The 20,311-nt window shown below is 38.3% G+C and overlaps 1 protein-coding gene across 5 annotated transcripts in view; it reads left to right on the plus strand.

The window, feature by feature from the left end:
• Positions 1-20,311, plus strand: part of TLK2 (tousled like kinase 2) — a 115,877-nt gene that overhangs the window by 58,421 nt on the left and 37,145 nt on the right. For all 5 annotated transcript variants that reach the window (XM_032591222.1, XM_032591223.1, XM_030296258.2 and 2 more), the window contains 4 exons: positions 6,154-6,249; positions 7,463-7,555; positions 13,010-13,120; positions 14,284-14,420. In XM_032591222.1, coding sequence (XP_032447113.1) covers positions 6,154-6,249; positions 7,463-7,555; positions 13,010-13,120; positions 14,284-14,420 — 437 coding nt within the window. The remainder of the gene's footprint in view (positions 1-6,153; positions 6,250-7,462; positions 7,556-13,009; positions 13,121-14,283; positions 14,421-20,311) is intronic.

The following is a 20,311-nucleotide window of genomic DNA, read 5'->3' on the forward strand; positions in this document are numbered from 1 at the left end:
TTGTTTCTCCATTGAATTGTCTTGGCACCTTGTCAAAAATCAGTTGACCATAAATGTAAAGCGTTTATTTCTGGACTCAGATTCTACTCCATTGATCTATATGCCTATGCTTATGTCAGTACTACAGTCTTAGTGACCATAGCTTTGTAGTAATTAAGTTTTGAAACCAGGCAGTGTGATTCCTTCAACTTTGTTCTTTTTCAGGATTGTTTTGGCTGTGGGATCCCATGCATTTCCATAAGAATTTTAGAATCAGCTTTTCAGTTTCTGCAAACGAACTACCTGGGATTTATGGCAGTCGTGCTGAATCTTTTGATCAATTTGTGGAGTATTGCCTTTTTAAAAATACTAAGTCTTTATTCCATTAACATGAGATAACTTTCCATTTATATAGGTCTCTTCATTTTCTTTCAGTGCTGGCAGTTTTAACTTAAAGTGGTTCAAGTGGACATCCTGTCTTATTCCTGATCTTACGAGGGAAAGCATGTGATCTTTGACAGTATTAGGCTAGCTATATGTTTTTCAGAGATGCCTTTTTGGGGGTTGAAAAAGTGACCTTCTGGGGCACCTGGGTGCCTCAGTCAGTTTAGTGTTCGACTTAGGCTCAGGTCGTGATCTCGTGGTTCATGGGTTCAAGCCCTACATCAGCCTCTGCGCTGGCAGTGCAGAGCCTGCTTGGGATTCTGTCTACCTTTCTCTTTCTGCCCCTTTCCCAGTTGCTCTTTCTCTCTCAAAAGAAATAAATAAAAACTTAAAAAAAGAAAAAGAAAAAGTATCCTTCTATTTCTGAGTCTGTTAAATGTCTGTATCATGAAAGTGCTGGATGCTTTTTCTAGATCTATTGAGATGTATATGGTATCTTTTTGTTCTTGAAGTCTGTCTACTGTGTTTTTCTCCATTAATACTACTTGTCATATAGTAGGCTTTTTCACTCTTAAAATGTGCCTTTTTATCTCAGAGAAGTTTTTATTTTACTCTTCCTTGATTATTTCTTTCTCTTTATTTTTTTCTTCAGGAGAGCCTATTAGATTGTTTTGGAGCCTCTGTGTTGTTCACGTTTCTGAACTTTTCTTTCCTTTATTTGACTTTTTTTTTTTTTTATCTTCTGGGAGATTTTCTTTTTCTTTTTTTTTTTTTAATGTTTATTTTTATTTTGAGAAAGAGAAAGAGTGAGTAGGGGAAGGGCAGAGAGAGAGAGGGAGGGAGGGAGGGGGAGAGAGAGAGAATGAGGACCCCAAGCGGGCTCCACACCGTTAGGGCAGGGCTCAATCCCACGAACTGAGATCTTGATCTAAGCCAAAATCAAGAATCAGGTACTCAACTGTGCCATCCAGGCACCGCCCCCCCCGCCCCCCCTTTTAAAGTAGGCTTTACACCCAACGTGGAGCCCAACATAGGGTTTGAATTCACAACCCTGAGATCAAGACCTGAGTTGAGATCAAGGGTCCGACTTTTAACCAACTGAGCCACCCAGGTGCCTCACTTCTGAGAGAGTTTCTTGGCATTGTCTTCCAGATGACTGATTCTGTATTCAACTGTTCATTTTGTTATTTAGCTAATCTATTCAGTTTTCAAATTTTTGATAATTTTAAGTTTATTTTCATGTTGTTTGCTTTTTCATTTTTATAGATGTATCCTTTGTCTGGGGACATAATTTATTTTTGAAGTTGTTTTTATGGAGTTATCTGTTTTCTCTTGGATCTTTGTCTTTTCACATTGGATCTTCCTTTTGTGCTGTTGGCTTTCTTTCTCTCTTTTTTTTTTTTTTTTTTAACGTTTATTTATTTTTGAGACACAGAGAGACAAAGCATGAACAGGGGAGGGTCAGAGAGAGGGAGACACAGAATCCGAAACAGGCTCCAGGCTCTGAGCTGTCAGCACAGAGCCTGACGTGGGGCTCGAACTCACGGACCGCGAGATCATGACCCGAGCCGAAGTCGGCCGCTTAACCGACTGAGCCACCCAGGCGCCCCTGTGCTGTTGGCTTTCTTGAAAATGTGTCTTTAGGGGCGCCTGGGTGGCGCAGTCGGTTGAGCGTCCGACTTCAGCCAGGTCACGATCTCGCGGCCCGTGAGTTCGAGCCCCGCGTCGGGCTCTGGGCTGATGGCTCAGAGCCTGGAGCCTGTTTCTGATTCTGTGTCTCCCTCTCTCTCTGCCCCTCGCCCGTTCATGCTCTGTCTCTCTCTATCCCAAAAATAAATAAACGTTGAAAAAAAAAATTAAAAAAAAAAAGAAAATGTGTCTTTAGCTTTAGTTGGATGAAGTAGTAAGGTGGTTAATATTGGTTATTGGCGTGGATTTTCCTTTGCAAGTGGCATAGTTCTGCTTCCCAGATGGTGGGAGGGCTGACTGTGTGAATGTTTGGTAAGCTCTGGGCAGGAACGCCAGCTCCTCTACCAGTGTCTAAATTAGGAGGGCTTTGTTTTGATGGGTGAGCTGTTTTACTCTTTGCAGTACCTTCCATTTCTTTCCCCGTTATATCAGTTGTGGAGGGCAGGGGTACTGTACTTTCTTTGCTTTTTCCCTCAAGCCACAATATTCACACCAGGAGCCCTCCCCTGGACCCACTTATTTTTCATTTTTAAATCTTTACTTTTTTTTTTTTTTTTTTAAGCCTTATTTAAGAGATCTGTTCTTGTGCTTTGTCCTGGGGTCAGAATGGTAGTATCCAGGCCCTTCAGTATGCAAGGGGAGGGATCCAGGGGGTCGATACTGGACCTTACCGGTTTTAAATGCATGGTAATTGTCACATGGTTTACTCCTGGTTTTTGTGAATGTAAATCTCAAGTGGAGCTTTTCAGGAGCTCCCTTGAAAAGACCCAGTCTAAGGGCACCTGGGTGGTTCAGTTGGTTAAGCTGACAGCTCAGAGCCTGGAGCCTGCTTCGGATTCCGTGTCTCCATCTCTCTCTCTGCCCCTCCCCTGCTCACACTCTTCTCTCTCTCTCAAAAATAAATAAACATTAAAAAAAATTTTCTTTAATTAGAAAAGACCCAGTCTGTTTCACTGGTGATGTTTTAAGCTATGAATGTATTTCACTTTCTCTACCTGAACCCAACTGTTTTTGAATGGTTCTTAAAATTTAATGTTTTAAAGCATTTCTGATCCTTGACTCTCTCTTGTTTCTTAGTGCTCTTGTGATTTCATTTTAAAAGTGTTTCTGCATATCAGTAGGACTTCGGAAGATCCATCTTGTCATCATGAATTAGAAGCCAGTATTACTTTTATAATAGGAACAAAGAATATGGACATCTGGGGAGGTGTTTTGCAAGGTTGGGGTTGGACTAAATTAACAACTACTGTGGCCGGCTTAGAAGAGCCAGTGACTTCTGTTCTCATTTGGGAGACTAAGCTCTCTTTGCTTTCCAGTTTTGCATTTCTAGAGTTTAACCAGGACCAGGCACAGAGATCCACAGTTAATATTGAATGAATGATCAGAATGAGGGCATTTTTTTTCTACCATGGACTCATTTGTCACAATAATAGGTCCTTCTATTTCTGTAGTTCTTTTGCCTTTGGAAAGTATTGTTTCCCTTTTTATGAGGATTTGCTCCTTCCTAACCTATGTCCCACTTGCTCAGCTAACTTTTTGCATTTTTACTTCTTATCATTGAACTATTTTACATATATCTTTACAGAGAGCTTTACTTTGGCACATCCCACTGAGTTACATTCTAGCACCCTGTTTGCTGAAAGAAAACTCAGAATCACAAATGAGCACATATAAAAAGGCATTTTAGCAAAGCTTGTATACCAAAACCTGAAAGTTATAGAAGAGGCTTTTAGTCAGTCATGTGATTCTTACTGGCTCTTATATGGTTTGAAAGTCATATTTGTTTAGAAACACACTTCAAAAGGAGAGGATTGGAAGAGAAATCTAATGATAACTGAAGGAGATAATGCTCATATAGTTCAGTATAATACTTGAGGTTCATATCAATGACCCTTATTAATCAGCAAGTAAAAAAAAAAAGATTTGCTGCATCGTAGAGAGTAAAGAACATTTTCCATTATTTGGACTTCCCTGAATGTGGCTCTGATCCCACCTGTGTCATTTCGGACTTTGCACGGTGTTCAGCCTTTTTGAGACTGGTTTCTCATTTTTGACCTCTTTGATCTCCACATCAGTCTTCTCTCTTCCCCTTGTGTTTATGTACACATTCTCTCCTGGGAATGACCTGACCGTCTCCTCCTTGACTGCTTATTTCCTTCACATCTTAACTCTGATGCTGCTTTCCTGAGGCAGTCATCCCTGACTCTAGATTAGATTATGTGCCCTGTTGGATACTCTTCTTCCCCCCCCCCCCCCCCCCCCCCCCGTTGAATACTCTTTACAGCACTTATCCCAGTTGGAATTTTGTGTTTACTGTATGATTGTTTATTTAGCAGTTTCTTTCAACAAATATTTATTGAGTGCTTAATAAATCTTCACTGGGATTCTAAGCTCTGTTAAGGCAGAATAATGACTGGGTCTGTGGGTTTTATTTCTGTTTGACTTGGTCATTGTGTTCCTAACATCTAACACAGTGGTTAGACATAGGGAGTGAGTAGTTGTTGAATGAAGAAATCCACGTGCAGAATATAATACTGCCTGCCTTATTTTATAAGGCTGTCGTGAGCCTTCAAGATAATTATGTGTATGAAGTGCTTATTAGCTTGCTTGTGGCCTGGTGAGACAGTAACTCTTACTGAGAGGGAGTCAGTCTGCTGTGGCCATTGAGAATGGTTATTGTAGATGAAAGTACTCCTTAGTTCATGGTCTCTCACTTACTAGCTCTGTGACCGTGCATAGGTGCTTAGAATCTCTGATTTGCATTTCCTTTATCTATAAATGGAAGTAATAATAATGACTATCTTACAGGGTTTTGTAAAGATTGCATGTGATCATGACATTGAAGCAGTTAGCTGACAGTAATTCTCAGTAGGTGGTGGTTATAGTATTGTTTATATGTTAATGGATGAGAAAACTAGTTTAAGGAATGTATAGAAAGTATCAAAATTCACATCTGTGGAAACACTACATCTTCTCTGATAAGGTGGTAGCAGTAGATCTCAGATAAGATTATGGGATTAGCCCATAATCCTCAGAATATCCAATATTTTCTAATTATGTCTGTGAAGGGTTGTATTATGTTAGGTTCAATCTTGTTTTTTAAAAGGACTTTTGGGAGGATAAGGATTGTATACTCCTGAATAGATGAATTACATTAAGACCTAAACCCTATAAATTTTAAATGCCTTAGAATGCCCAGTGTGACTATGTGACTATGTATTAAAGTCACATCAGCAAGCGACATTATTGGAAATCAGCCTGGATTTTTGGACTGCTGAGTGTTCATGGGTAAGGTTAATGGATTTAGGAGACTATTCTGAATAGTAGTTCACAGTTCTTTCTGCCTAGAGTCATAAGCATCCCCTGTGTGGTGGATGCTTTGCCAGCCTTTTCCAACAGAAGCATATTGCCATGACGTACAAGTAAAAAGGATATATTATTACAGGAATAGCTTTCAGTGTTCTGTGATTTACAGATTTAAAAATTCATTTGGGCACATTTGAGTACTTCACACTATTTACAGGGACATGAGCCAAGCCACCATGTTATAGCCCTTGCTTCTCATTTTTTATTTATTTATTTATTTATTTATTTATTTATTTATTTATTTAAGTTTATTTATTTTGAGAGAGAGAGCAGGGGAGGGGTAGAGAGAGAGGGAGAGAGAGAAAATCCCAAGCAGGCTCCACACTGTGAGTGCAGAGGCTGACACAGGGCTCGAACTCATGAACCATGAGATCATGACCTGAGCCGAAACTAAGAGTTGGACGCTTCATCAACTGAGCCACCCAAGTGCCCCCCCACCTGCTTCTCATTTAAATTGTTTTACTTTCATCTTGGGCTACATGACCCTGACTTCTGACTTTCATCAGAAGGAGTGTGTTTTATATAATTGTTTGCATGCCTACAAACGTTTGTGGGGAGGGTGCGGGGGGGCCTGGCTGGCTGAGTCAGTGGAGCATGCAACTCTTGATCTAGGGTTGTGAATTCGAGTCCCACTTTGGGAGTTGAGATTACTAAAAAAACAAAAACAAAACTAAAAATGTGTGTGGAGAAAGATGCAAAACTTTCTAGTGATTAGTTGATATACCTTTTTTACAGGCTCAGCAAAACAGTCCCTCTTCTACGGGATCTGGCAACACAGAGCATTCCAGCAGCTCCCAGAAACAGATCTCCATCCAGCACAGACAGACCCAGGTAGGTTGGTGATCAATATACAGAGGAAAAGATGTGCTTAGGGATAAATGCTAACCACATATGATATCTTGGAGTCCTCTCTGTCTTTCCTTTATTTCTCCAACATTACCTCATTATTTGTGTGTATTATACTCAGAACTTGCGTTTTAAAGTCTTTTGGAAGGTGCTTTAACTTTTTGAGGTGTCTCTTTACCATTCTGGTGTGTTGCAGTAGAAATGCCTACACTGTAGCATGGTGCTGGGGGGAAAGAGCACTTGTTTTGGAGAACTAGGCTGGGGTTCAGATCCTCACTCTGCAACTTAACACTGTTATCTTTTTGGGCCTCAGTTTTTTTTTTAATAGAAATCATCTGTAAAATACGGTTGATTCTAGTTATCTCAGACAGTGTATACAAAATGCGTATTAGGACAGTGCTTACAGTACACCTCAGTGATTTTTCATTCCCTACTCTATGAAAGTAGTTGATTTATTCCTGTTTATTTGGCAAGAATAAAGCTAAAATTCTTAAACATGTGGCACACCAACACAATTTCCTCCGTAAAGAGTTTTTTAGAAACTTCTTAATTCAGGGAATGTTGGGAATATTCAAAGTTAGTATGTGAAAAGGATAGCGGATGCATCCTCCACTCTGTAGTTTTGATATAGCCAAATCGTATACTGCATTTTCTTTGAAGCCTCTTGGCATTGTGTCGCCTTTAAGACAAGATGCTTGGCAATCTAGGGGAATCTCTTAAATCTCAAGAGCTTTAGGAATAGATTTTTATTTTATCTGAATTACCAGCTTTTGGCCAGTTGGACAGACTTTAGATTCAGGTAACTTCATTCTCTTCCCCCTCTGATGTTCTTTATTTCCACTAGGTGGCATGTGTGTTCTTTAGACATTTGGGCCCTGTCTCCTCTGAAGTCCTTTTCTATTCAAAGTTAGTTTCATTTCTAGAGTAGTATGTTTCTGCATTATTCAATGCACAACAGTTTGAGGATTCATATATTTGATACCAGAGGTAACGTGTATTTGAAGTGCATGTGTAATAAAATACAAGACCTAAAGAATGGGCTGAGGAAAGCATATTTAATTTCTTTAGCTATGTGATTCCAGACTATTTGTGTTAGCAGGTGTTTTGGGTTTTTTTTCCCCCCAGAAAGGTAATGAGAAAAGTATGATAACATGTAATATTTTGAGACTAATCCTAAATTTGTTTTCTCTTTGTATAGTCTGACCTCACCATAGAAAAAATATCTGCACTAGAAAACAGTAAGAATTCTGACTTAGAAAAGAAGGAGGGAAGAATAGATGATTTATTAAGAGTAAGTATTAAAATATGGTAAGAGATTTTATAAGAAGCACTGATTGATGTTATATATATTTGGATTATGTACATAGATCTACAGTAATGTAGAGATCATTATTATTTCTAAATAACAAAGTTAAATACTAAACATTTGGATATTTTCCTTTAATCTGAGGTAATCTGAGTAGGAACTAGGATCAAACCTATATTCTAAGCACTGTCTTTAAATTGGATATCTTATGCTGTAGAATTTTAATATTTAAATTTTTTTTTAATGTATGTTTATTTTTGAGACAGAGAGAGACAGAGCATGAACGAGGGAGGGTCAGAGAGAGAGGGAGACACAGAATCTGAAGCAGGCTCCAGGCTCTGAGCTGTCAGCACAGAGCCCGACGCGGGGCTCGAACTCATGGACTGTGAGATCATGACCTGAGCCGAAGTCGGCCGCTTAACCGACTGAGCCACCCAGGAGCCCCGAATTTTAATATTTAAGTATATACTAGAGAGATAGGTGGAGTATTCTGTTTCATCTAGAACTGTGGGAAATGATATAAAATACTGTTTTCCTGTTCCAGAGAAGTTTTTTTAAATATTCTTGAACTTTTTAAAATATTTTATTATTTTAGAGAGAGAGAGTGGGGGAAGGAGCAGAGTGAGAAGAGAGAGAGGAAGAGGTAGAGTGAGAGAGAGAATCTTAGGATCCACCCTCGGTGAGGACCCTGATGCAGGGCTCGACCCCACAACCCTGGGACCAGGACCTGAGCCGAAATCAAGAGTCAGACAGTCAGCCATCTGAGCCACCCAGGCACCCCAATATTCTTCAGTTTTTAAAACTATCTCACAAGTACTTTTCAGCCCTGGTTTTACATTTTGTATCTTTTATAAGTATTTGTCTAAAGTTTTTTGTGGTTATAAGACAAACTTCAAACATAATCTGGAATTGAAAAGATACTTCTAGAAAATATACCATGATATATATATATATATATATATATATATATATATATATATATATATATATATTTTAATGTTTTTCTATTTTTGAGATGGAGAGCACAAGCAGGGGAGGAGCAGAGAGGGCGGGGGTGGTCAGAGGATCTGAAGCAGACTCTGGGCTGACAGCAGGGGGTTTGAATTTATAAACCATGAGATCATGACCTGAGCCAAGTCGGCCGCTTAACTGACTGAGCCATCCAGGTGCCCCTATCCCATGATGTCTTTAAGGATAGATTTTGTAATATGCAATTTATCATATTGACTGACACATTCTTAAAAAAACTTTTTGTTTTAAATAAAAGCAATATATGCTTTTTACAATAAATTTAGAGAATACTGAAAGATAGGATACCCATAATTCCATTAACTGGGTAAAACATTTGGCACATTTCCTTCAGTAATTTTTTTGAGCCATTTGTAGTGTGTGTGTGTGTGTGTGTGTGTATGTGTATATGCATATATAAATAAGTATTACTGATATATAAATAAAATTGACTAACATTTTTATCTTCTCCAGTGATTTAGAAGGTATAGGTTTGATTCTTATTTGTACTAATGCAGTAGTTTTCCAACTGGCTCTATGGGGCCTTGAAGGTTCTGTGGAGGAACCTCCAGGGCTCCCATGACACAGCTGGGTGCGGATCTTGCAGTCTTTTTTACTGGGTAAGACTGTCTGAAGGAAGGGTTTTGTTTATTAACAATAATAATAATGTTTAATAATAAAAATAATAAGAGCCACTGTATTTGTAAGTTTCTCCCTCCAAAAATTTTTACCTATATTTCTGTAATTATTGAAATATAGTATTAGTTTATTTGACTCCCTCCTGTATAAAACCTGGAATTTAGCACATATCTAAACCATAAACCTGGTCGTAATGAGTAAAATCTGATGTTTTTAGGCTATTCTTATTAAATTATTACCTTTAATATCATATATAAGAATAATTCTTATATGAAAAGCAGTTTTATGACCTAATTTACAATAATTAGTTACACGTGTTTGTTAAACTCATTGGTAGTATATTTTTTAATTTTTGTTTTATTTTTTAAACAATTTTTTATTTTTTTATTTTTTAATTTTTAGAGAGAAAGTACATGTGATTTGAGGAGGGGCAGAGGGCAAGGGAGAGAGAGAATCTTTTTTTTTTTACATGTTTATTGATTTGAGAGAGAGAGAGCGGGAGAGGGGCAGAGAGAGACAGAGACACGGAATCTGAAGTGAAGCGGGCCCGACCTATCAGTGGAGAGCCCAACGTGGGGTTAGAACTCATGAACTGCAAGATCATGACCTGAGCTGAAGTCAGACAGTTAACTGACTCAGCCACCCAGGCGCCCCTTGGGAGAGAGAGAATCTTAAGCAGGCTCCATGCCCAGTGCAGAGCCCAACACTGGATTTGATCTCATGACTGTGAGATTGCAACTTGAGCTGAAATCAAGAACTTAACCACCTGAATTTCCCAGGCGCCCCAACTGAAATACATTTTAAGTAATTACTTTTCAAGAAGGATGTATTAGTGTTGTTTTTTTGTTTCCTTGTAGATCTGAGAACTCTTTCTTTTGCCTCTCCATATAAAAGGTATTTCTGTGTTACAACCTATTAGCCTTCACCTCTTACCTTCTTGTAACACGCATACACATGTGTGAACCTTTGCAATTTTTTGTAGCATTCAGTTTTTCTGAGAAGACCATGACCAAAGGAACAAACACTGCACTGTAATCTGTTTTTTGTGATGAGTGTAGGTACTCTCCCCCCTTATTCTTAGATTTCAAGAAATTTTGCCAAGGTACTTCTGTATACATGGGTCTCTAAATTCTTATTCTGGAAATGTGTGGTTATGCTTAATTTTTGCCTCTTTCTGTCTTGTGTTGGCTTCTTCCTTGGTTTCTAGGCTGGATCCCTGATTTCTTCCCTTTATTTCTATCACTTGGAGTCTTATTTAATATGATCAACCTTCTTTTCTGAATCTTACTAAAATGTTAATTTGTGTTCCGTATATTTTCTGCTGTTTACTGTATCTTATGTAATTTTGATTCTGTTATTTACATTTGAACTTACTTTTTTCCCTTATCTAACTCACTTTCTTATTCCATCCTGTACATTCTTGATGGTTTTTTGCTCTGATTTCATAGACATCATGTCTTTTTGTGTTTTATGGACTATGACAAGCAGTATTCTAAAATGTTCTTTTCATTCTTTAGGGAGATCATTTTCATCATTCTCAAGCTGATGTTCTTTTTCCTTATTCAGAAGTAGTTTTCCTTGGGTCTGATTTTTGGTTGTTTCCTTTTCTCCATCTTTTGATTTGGAGAGGCATATTTAGAGTCAGTACCTATCTTCCATCTTTTATTGTTAGCATATGTGCTTGCTTGGGGTTGCTCTTAACTCTTTTTGTTCATGTGGGTGCTGGTTGTATTGCCAAGGTTTTAATTAGCTAGATTGTGGGTTTAGAAAGCTCCTAGCCCAGTTCTAGTACCGGTAGGCTTTTGTCCCGAGAATCTCTGCTGGATTGAAAAAGGAGCATGGGTTCATCTTTCTTCATCACCCAACTCTTTCAGAAAAGATTGAGGAGTATATGAAAAACTTAGCACTGACTTAGCACTGTTTTTGAGTTAAAAAAAATGCTTTCGTTTTCTAGAAAGTAGTATGTTCCCTTTACTCACCATTGCCCACCTTCTACTACCTTGTTTTCTAAAGGTTGTAGTCTTTGGCTGTAGAACAATACCAAAGGAATGGATACATCAAAAAGGAAGACACTGATGGCAGCTGCCATTTTTCTCAAATTGATTAAATTTTGTGTTTTGGATCGGGCAGGATGGGCAATGAGCACTCCTCATGTCTCCTTTTAGGCAGGCATGGGTGGTTCATTGGGTTTTTCCATTTTAGTGATATGTTGGATAAGGCGACATCAGGAACTGATAGGCAGGTGCTGTCCTAAACCTGAACACAAATTGTTAATGCTAGAAAACCACAAAAATTTAGAGTTCTTAAAATTATTTACTTAGTTATTTATTTTTAAAGAAAGCTCTCCACCCAGTGTGGGGCTTGAACTCTTGGCCCTGAGATCAAGAGTTGTCACATGTTCTACTGACTGAGCCAGTCAGGCGCCTGTCGAGTTCTTAAGATTTTAAATAAGCTGCCAGAGATTGATTGGTTCCATATATTTGATTATAGATTTTAAGGGAGTGTTTACCTTCCAAAAAAAGATTGAATTTCATATAAACATTACATAGTCTTTGTCTTAAAGATTCTTTTTTTTTTTTTTTTTTTCCTCCAAGATTTTATTTTTAAGTAATCTCTACACCCAACGTGGGGCTTTAATTCACAACCCTGAGATCAGGAGTCGCAGTCTCTACTGACTGAACCAGCCAGGCGCACCATGGATTCTTTATTATGAATTAGTTACATTTCCCCAAATGTACTTGCACTTTGCCTTTGATAGAGTGGTACATAGAACTCTGTACAAAAAACAGGTAGAAATTAAACTTATGAGAAGAGTAGAAATTTGGAGATGGAAGCTGTTGTACACTGGTCACTTTAAAAATGAAGCTGAAAAGTCTCTAAAATTGCATGTGCTGTAACATCTTCCATTTGTGCTTTTTACTGTTTCAGAAACACTTATATCATTTGATTGGGAAATACCAGATTTTTTTTCACAACTCAAGCACATTATTATAAAGTAGCGTTTGTTTGTTGAAAGAGTAGAGATCTTTTGTTAATACAAGAATAAATTTAAGAATCGCAGGGCAAAATTGACCTTGGGTTAGTGGTTCTTCCCTTCTCTGTTATTGTAGGAGGTTTGAATTTTCAAAGTATTTAGCCCATCCTTCTGACCACAGCTAAATTAACTATGTATTTACATTCTGGCATTCTTGAGAACCGGGACCTTATATTCATCCCGTTTGTTAGTTCTGTCTTATGCGGGCATGGGTGTGCCTGGCTTCTCTGGAAAGAAACACTTATGTAAATTCATGTCTCTTTTTCTTTGGAAACAAGAATAGAAAAACAAAGAACAATTGATCCTGAGAATGTTATGTGGTTTAAAAAAAAATTCTGCAGTTTTTTTGTGTTTAATTACCCTTTGAAAGTATTCTGTGAGTGCTGTAAAGTGCTTAATCAACTTTTGTATGTATTTTAAACATCTCCCTAATTGTAGGTTTTTTATTTTGTGACAGTTTAGGTATATGTGATGTACTAGATTTACCTATAACTGCTTTTTGAGAGGAGTGAAATACGATCAGTAGAAAAACATGCCCACTTGTAACAGAATTCATCTTTACTAAAAAGATAAGTTTATTAAGAGAGAAAACAAGGAAGGAAATATTATAAAAAATTGTAAACATAATTAATCTTAGCTCTTTGGACTTTAATTTTGCTTTTGATTAACAATAGAAATACTGTTTGGACTCCCTAGAAACTGCTTTTGTATTCATCTATCTTCCTTGGAGCTAATATAAAAAATATTTTCCATTGAAGGCCAACTGTGATTTGAGGCGGCAGATTGACGAACAGCAAAAGATGCTAGAGAAGTATAAAGAACGATTAAATCGGTGTGTGACAATGAGCAAGAAACTCCTTATAGAAAAGGTGAGTGATTAACGGTGGCCTGACCCCTGCTCCCAAGATCCTCAGGGTATCATTTTGTGCCTCCTTATCCCTTACCTGAGATGGAAGTATTTTAAAGTTGGGCTTTTTAGGGAAAGACTTTTTTTTTTTAATGTTTGTTCGTTTATTTTTGGAGAGAGAGCATGAGCAGGGGAGGGGCGGAGAGAGAGAATCCCAGGCTGTCAGCGCGGAGCCAGATGCAGGGCTTAAACCCACAAGTCGTGAGGTGATGACCTGAGTTGAGACCGGGAGTCGGATGCTTAACTGACTGAGCCACCCAGGCACCCCTTTAGGAAAAGACTCCTTATAATTTGACAGTTAGAATTCTTTCTTCCATGGACACAGCAGCAAACATCCAGAGTGATAATATGGGACATCGTTTCTGGTTGTGCTTTGCTCTGAGTGTGATGTTGATCGGACAGGGACAGCTTGTCCTGGTTTGTTTGCGGTGTGGCGCTCCTTGGTTCTTACACTCATCCTGACCTTTGAAGTACATACCCTAGAACTCTTACAAACATTTAGCAGTACTTAACATTTCCATTTTAGAGATGATATTTGAAGTAACTTATGTATATAAAAATGTGATAATTAAGTGCTTTGTGCTTTAAAAAATTAAGTCAGCCTATACTTATGTATGGCCGATGTTTCCTTTATTATAGTAATTGATTAGTTGTGACTTGATGTTAATAGTTGTTAGTAACTGTTTCTTGAAAGTTTTTTAATATGTCCCCAACACACACTTATCTTATATTGAAAGATAGCAGTACTTGCTAATGAAATTACTACAAGCTAGAGGTTTGAGAGACTGGTGGTTACTTTTGCTGAAATCTTTGGAATGCTGTTAAAAAGACAGGGAATGCTGATAGTAGGTCATTTTATTAATGTCAGAGATAGGAGAACTTTGTTTCAGCTTTTAATTCATTAATTTTATAGAAAAGAAACTGCTTTTTTCCATTTTTATTTTTGAAATAAGACGGTATATGTTAATGCAGAGAATTTAAAGTTTTAAGGTACTTCCCAGAGTCCATGTAGAATCAGCCAGTTGTACTAAATGTTGATCAGTACAGTACAGAAAGTAAACATCATGCTATATCTGAATTCTCATAGGAGAATAAAATTATTTTCTATTTGTCCTTTCTCCTAAGTCAAAACAAGAGAAGATGGCATGTAGAGATAAAAGCATGCAAGACCGCTTGAGATTGGGCCATTTTACCACTGTTCGACATGGGGCCTCTTTTACTGAGCAATGGACAGATGGTTATGCTTTCCAGAACCTTATCAAGTAAGTGAAGTGTGATGATCACATTGAAATTGAAAAGTTGCTTTAAGTTTGCTGTAATTGTAGTCATTAAAAATCCTAGTAGTAGAAGTCCTCTTTTCATTCAGCTTTAGTCCCCATATGTGTAATGAAAGGTAGGGAATGAGGTGAAGTCCTGGGAAAAATGACGCAAGTTATTAGAGAAAAAATAAAGGAGTTCTACATTAAAGCTTAACGAAGAATAAGAATTGCTGAAGCTAAGGAAGAAAAATCCTAGGACTTGTTATCTTTTAAATTATGTAATGGATTTTCACAAGGAGTCCATGAACGTATTTGTTCTGGCTCCATAGAAAAATGACGTAGGTAAGGACCTGAGGAAGAACATCCTGAGTTAGGTATAAAACAATAAAAACCCTAGGCAAACCTTTAGGATCTGTCCCTGAGGCCCTTTAAGGAGACCGTGTCTAGACCTTGGAGAGAGCGGCTACCTCAAAGGCAGGGGCTGAACCAGTGGTCAGGCTGGTAGCCAACCCCAGTGTCTGTCAGTGACTTGGAATCCTAAGCACTCAACATTCAAGTATTTACTCCAAGGAGGGAATTACCATTTAAAATCCTAAAATTCCAACTGTGTAAATAGCTAATATTGGCTCTGGACTTAAGCAAATCTTTAGATTGTCGTGTATTTTGGTATATCTTATTTATTTTTATTAGATTATTTCCATCTGAGACTGGGGAGAATGGCATTGTGTTTTTAATCATGGGCTCTCAAACTTGAGATCTGTAGCTCACTATGAATTAGAGGATTCTATAGACTGCTTTTCCTGCCTTTTTTCCTAGCTGAAATAACTTCCTGCGCAGTAATTGGAGAGTGTGGGACTCCTTTAATAGTAAGGAAACATAAGAAACAACAAATATATGCCTGAAATAAAGTATAATACTAACCTGGATTGCACATTAGTAGTCACTGCTTTATATGTGATACATTACCCTCCCCTTGGCTTAGATATGTTTTTGCCTCACACATGTACCTCGAGTATGTGTAATTTGGTGTGATAAGAGGCTAGCTGTTGAGTCAAAGATACAATACCCACGAAGGAAAACAAAGCCTTTTGAGTTAAGTCGGGTGCCAGAGGCTCAGAATGACATCCACTCCGAGCACTAAGCATGGGTGACTGGTGATAGCAGGAACGCACCAGGGCACTATAATAGTGGCCACTACATGGAGTCATGGTACCCACCCATTCCTTAACACCCTGACCAGGACGTGCACATTGTCCTGCAAGTGACACCCCATCCAGTTTCATTAGAGTGCGATCTGAAGATATAACTTATATCCCCAGTAGTGGCCATAGCCACCTCATGCTCAGACTGAGTCCCAGATGTGATAGTGACCCTACAAGTCTTTGACAATGGTTACTTCTTAGATGGCTGTCTTTAAAATATCTGAAGACTTTGGCTGAAGATAGTGTGTTTGTATAGAGATGTAAAATGTAATTACTTTTAAGAAAAATGTTCATAGTTTTTGCTGACAGCGATATTTTATCTTTTTACTCTGTAAGCAGCCCCCGAGTCCCAGAAGGTTCTGGAAATCTTACACAGAGTACAAAATGATGACTTAGCTGTAGAGCCATCAGAGAAATTGGGACTATCTAAATGAGATCCCTAACTAGGATTGTTCCTCCTAGGTGGATAGCATTTTTTCATGCTTTTATGTCATATAAAATATCTCCATCTCTTTTGGGAAGCTGTCTGGCCAGTGTCTACTAATTACAGGTATTTTATTTTCTAAAGTTTTGCTTTAATAAATTAATTCCCTTTCAGTTTTAATGCAGCAGTTGAAATTCTTCAGTTGTAAAGGCTATGTTTGATATCCTTATAAATGATTATTTTCTGTATATGAGAAACTCCATGACAACATAATTTGTGGGTGACGTGGCTGAACACCAGGTAGCAGTACTAGGTTTTATGAGAAGAGACCATCCTCAAAACATTTAAAAATTTAATCAGATAATCAAGTACAGTCTCAACAGGACCTCCAGTGCAATTCTTTTGTTTTCACTGTGTTCCTCTGCTCTTTTCAAGTGATCTTTATTCCCTAACACCAAAGATTTACCAGCTAATAAGAAAATCATATCAAATTTATATTATTTTTTGTCCAGGTTAGCAATTTTTCCTTTCCAAAGTATGTTTGAACCTGTTGAAGAAGTAGTTTATTTTATAGTTTTGAGAAAGTAGTTCTGTTACATACTATTGTTATTCAGTAGACTCTTTCTTATTTGAATAAATCTTAAAATCTCAGTCAATGGCAAGGCAATAAAAAATTTGTTTTTGATGGAGGGGGGCATGGTTTTAATGTTTTTTATTGAAGTGATCTAAATTTCACCGTTAAATATTGAGCCTAAGTATATGCTTGTCCTTAGGTCAAGATTTCTGAAATGCAGAGCTCGAACAGATCACTTGAAGGATGTAGAATATATTAGATAATTAGAGAATCTCGGGGGAGTGGTAAATTCTCTCAAACATTTATGCATTTAGTGACACAGATAAACTGTAGGAAGAGCATGATGTGTAAAAGTTTGGATTGGAATTGGAGGAAAACCCATTTAGGACAGAAGGGAGGTCCTTGTTGCTGAGAAGAATCTCCCCTTGACTTCAGACAAACTAAAAGACTCTTGTCAGTTTACAAAAACCACTGAACTGCACAAAATCCCCATTAGGCAGGAGAAACAGTATCAACAGGATAGATGAAGGATTTGGGTTGTGGGAGTTGGCAGGTCTGCAGAGAGAGCAAGGGTGGCTGGGCTGGAGGTCAGAAACACAGCTGGAGGCTGCTACTCAAGTCCAGCAGCTATAGATTAGAAGAACAGGCTGGAAAGTCTGGATGCAGCGTGGTTGGTGCATTTCTCAAAAGGCTTTGCTTTCCAGTTAAGTTCCTAGGATGTTTTCCTCAAAGAGGGAAAAAATTCTTTACTAAGATTTTGTTTAGGGGCGCCTGGGTGGCTCAGTCAGTGAAGCATCCGACTCTTGATTTTGTCTAAGGTCACGATCCCATGATTTGTGAGATAGAACCCTGTATGGGACTCCAGGCCGTTAGCACAGAGCCTGCTTGGGATTCTCATTCTCCTTTCTCTCTCTCTCCCCCACCCCATCTCTCTCAAAATAAATAAATCTTAAAAAAAAAAAAAAAAAAAAAAGATTTTGTTTAGGGGCACCTGGCTGGCTCAGTCCATAGAGCATGTGACTCTTGATTTCCTGGTCATGAGCCCCACATTAGGTGTAGAGGATAGATAGATAGAGAGATAGATAGATAGATAGATAAAGTTTTTTTATATTGAAATGAAACAACATTGAAGTAATGGGATTTGATTTATAAACAAAATTGTGGTCATTTAAGAAGTGGATTATCAGCATGAGTAAATTAAACATTATAGCATCATAATGATACTCCAGGTATTTATTCTGGTGTATAAGGAATTATAGAATCCCATTTTTATTTTATTTTATTCTTTCTTTTTTTTTTTTTTTTTAATTTTTTTTTTTCAATGTTTATTTATTTTTGGGACAGAGAGAGACAGAGCATGAACGGGGGAGGGGCAGAGAGAGAGGGAGACACAGAATCGGAAACAGGCTCCAGGCTCCGAGCCATCAGCCCGGAGCCCGACGCGGGGCTCGAACTCACGGACCACGAGATCGTGACCTGGCTGAAGTCGGACGCTTAACCGACTGCGCCACCCAGGCGCCCCTATTTTATTTTATTCTTTAAAAAATTTTTTAAGTTTATTAATTTTGAGATAGAGTGAGTGGGTGGGGGAGGGGCAGAGAGGGAGAATCTCAAACACGCTTTATGCCGCCAGCGGAGAGCCTCATGGTGGGGGGTTTGAACCCACGAAACGGTGAGATTGTGAGATCGTGACTTGAGCTGAGATCAAAAGTCAGATTCTCAACCAACTGAGCCACCCAAGTGCCCCTAGAATCCCATTTTATTTTATTTTTTTTTTTTAATTTTTTTTTCAACGTTTTTTTATTTATTTTTGGGACAGAGAGAGACAGAGCATGAACGGGGGAGGGGCAGAGAGAGAGGGAGACACAGAATCGGAAACAGGCTCCAGGCTCCGAGCCATCAGCCCAGAGCCTGATGTGGGGCTCGAACTCCCGGACCGCGAGATCGTGACCTGGCTGAAGTCGGACGCTTAACCGACTGCGCCACCCAGGCGCCCCTAGAATCCCATTTTAAAGTGATCTTGTGAACCATCTGATTCTTGGTTACATGATCCATAATGAAAAACTCTCTTGATTCTGTAAGTGTCAAGATCTCCCTTGGGTATCCATACTGTTTCACAGTAGATACAGAACATGAAGTTGTGGGAATCTTTAAAAATTCTTACCTGGGCTATTCAGGAGCTACTTGTAGCTCATTGCTAAATTATTTTTGGTTAAAGTGATATCTGAAAATACCTTTGTTTTTTAATACCTCCTACTAGTATGTATGTATGGTGGGTTGGAGTCAGGAATACAGTGTTACTGTTGAGAGCGCCTGTCATTCATTTCCTAGGGTTGTTGTAACAAAAATACCATAAACCCGGTGGGTTAAACAACATAAATTTACTCTCTCATAGTTCAGGACACCAGAAATCCAAAACCAAGATGTTGACAGACCATGCTTCCTCTGAAGCCCCTAGGGGAGGATCGTTCTTTGATGTTCTGTGGCTTGTGGCAGCATAGCTTCAGTGTCTGCCTCCATCTTCACACAGTGTTCCCCCCACCCCATGTGTCTCTGCCTCTTCTCTCCCTTTATAAGGACATCAGTCATATTGAATTAAGGGCCCACCCTACTCTAGTATGACCTCATTTTAAGTAAGGACATTTGATGACCCTATCTCCTAAGGTTATAATCTGAAGTTCTGGGAGTTAGAACTTTTAACATACCTTTTTAGGTGACCTACCTCAGCCTGTAAGGATACCTAAGGCAAATTGTCTTGTTTTCTTGTAGAGGCAGTGGCTTTTTAAATAGGATTATTTAGATTTGAGTGAGATGGATTTATCAAATCATCAATACTTGTGTAAAAGATAGTAGTAGTAGTGGTAGTAGTACTCTTTCCATGGGTGGTAAATGGCAAGCATTCTCTAAAACTGATGCAATGCAAGAAATATCTAAGGATCAGTTCTAAAAGGCAGTGTCAGATGTGTTGGAGATACAAGGCTTGATAAGGCACGGTCCTTTTCTAAGAGAAGTTTCCAAGTTTACTGATATAACTCCAGATTCTACTCCCAAAATAAACCTAAATTAAGTATCACTGATGGTCTATCTTTAGATGACTTTTATTTGTCAGTATAAATAGCTAAATCATTTCAAAAATATCAAGAATTAATGTAGGAATTGTTATATATAATCGTGAACTCTGGTGCATCCATTTTTGTGTTCAAGCAAGCGCTCTTGTTCTTAATATATACGGTTTAATATTTCCCCAGAGGTGTTTTGGCATCATCGCACCCTGTGTTTATGCTTTAATATGTATGATGACTGTGGGGCCCCTTTCTTTATGAATCTCTGGAGATCAAGTTTTTGGATTCTTACTGGAAACCATAGAAAATTAGTTGTATGTTTGATAAGGGTGATTGCTAAAAATCTGTCTTCCAAAGCAGCCAGTCTTCAAAGATAAAATGTTGTGGTACTTCACTAGCCCCACTATAGTTTATAGTTTAAACTAAATATTTATGGTTATCTCCAGAGAGTTTATTGTGCCTTGCATTCATGGTCCATGAAAGGATAAAAAGGAGCTAAAGATACTTTACCATTTTTTTTTAAATTGGGAAACTCCTCTTGAGAGACAGTTCAGAGACCATGCTATCTCATTGAGTCAAAAGGAGGATTTTGATTTTACCTAAGGATTCTATGTCTCAATCCAGAATTCTTT

Source organism: Lynx canadensis, chromosome E1 (assembly GCF_007474595.2).
Source record: "Lynx canadensis isolate LIC74 chromosome E1, mLynCan4.pri.v2, whole genome shotgun sequence".
Taxonomy (NCBI): domain Eukaryota; kingdom Metazoa; phylum Chordata; class Mammalia; order Carnivora; family Felidae; genus Lynx; species Lynx canadensis.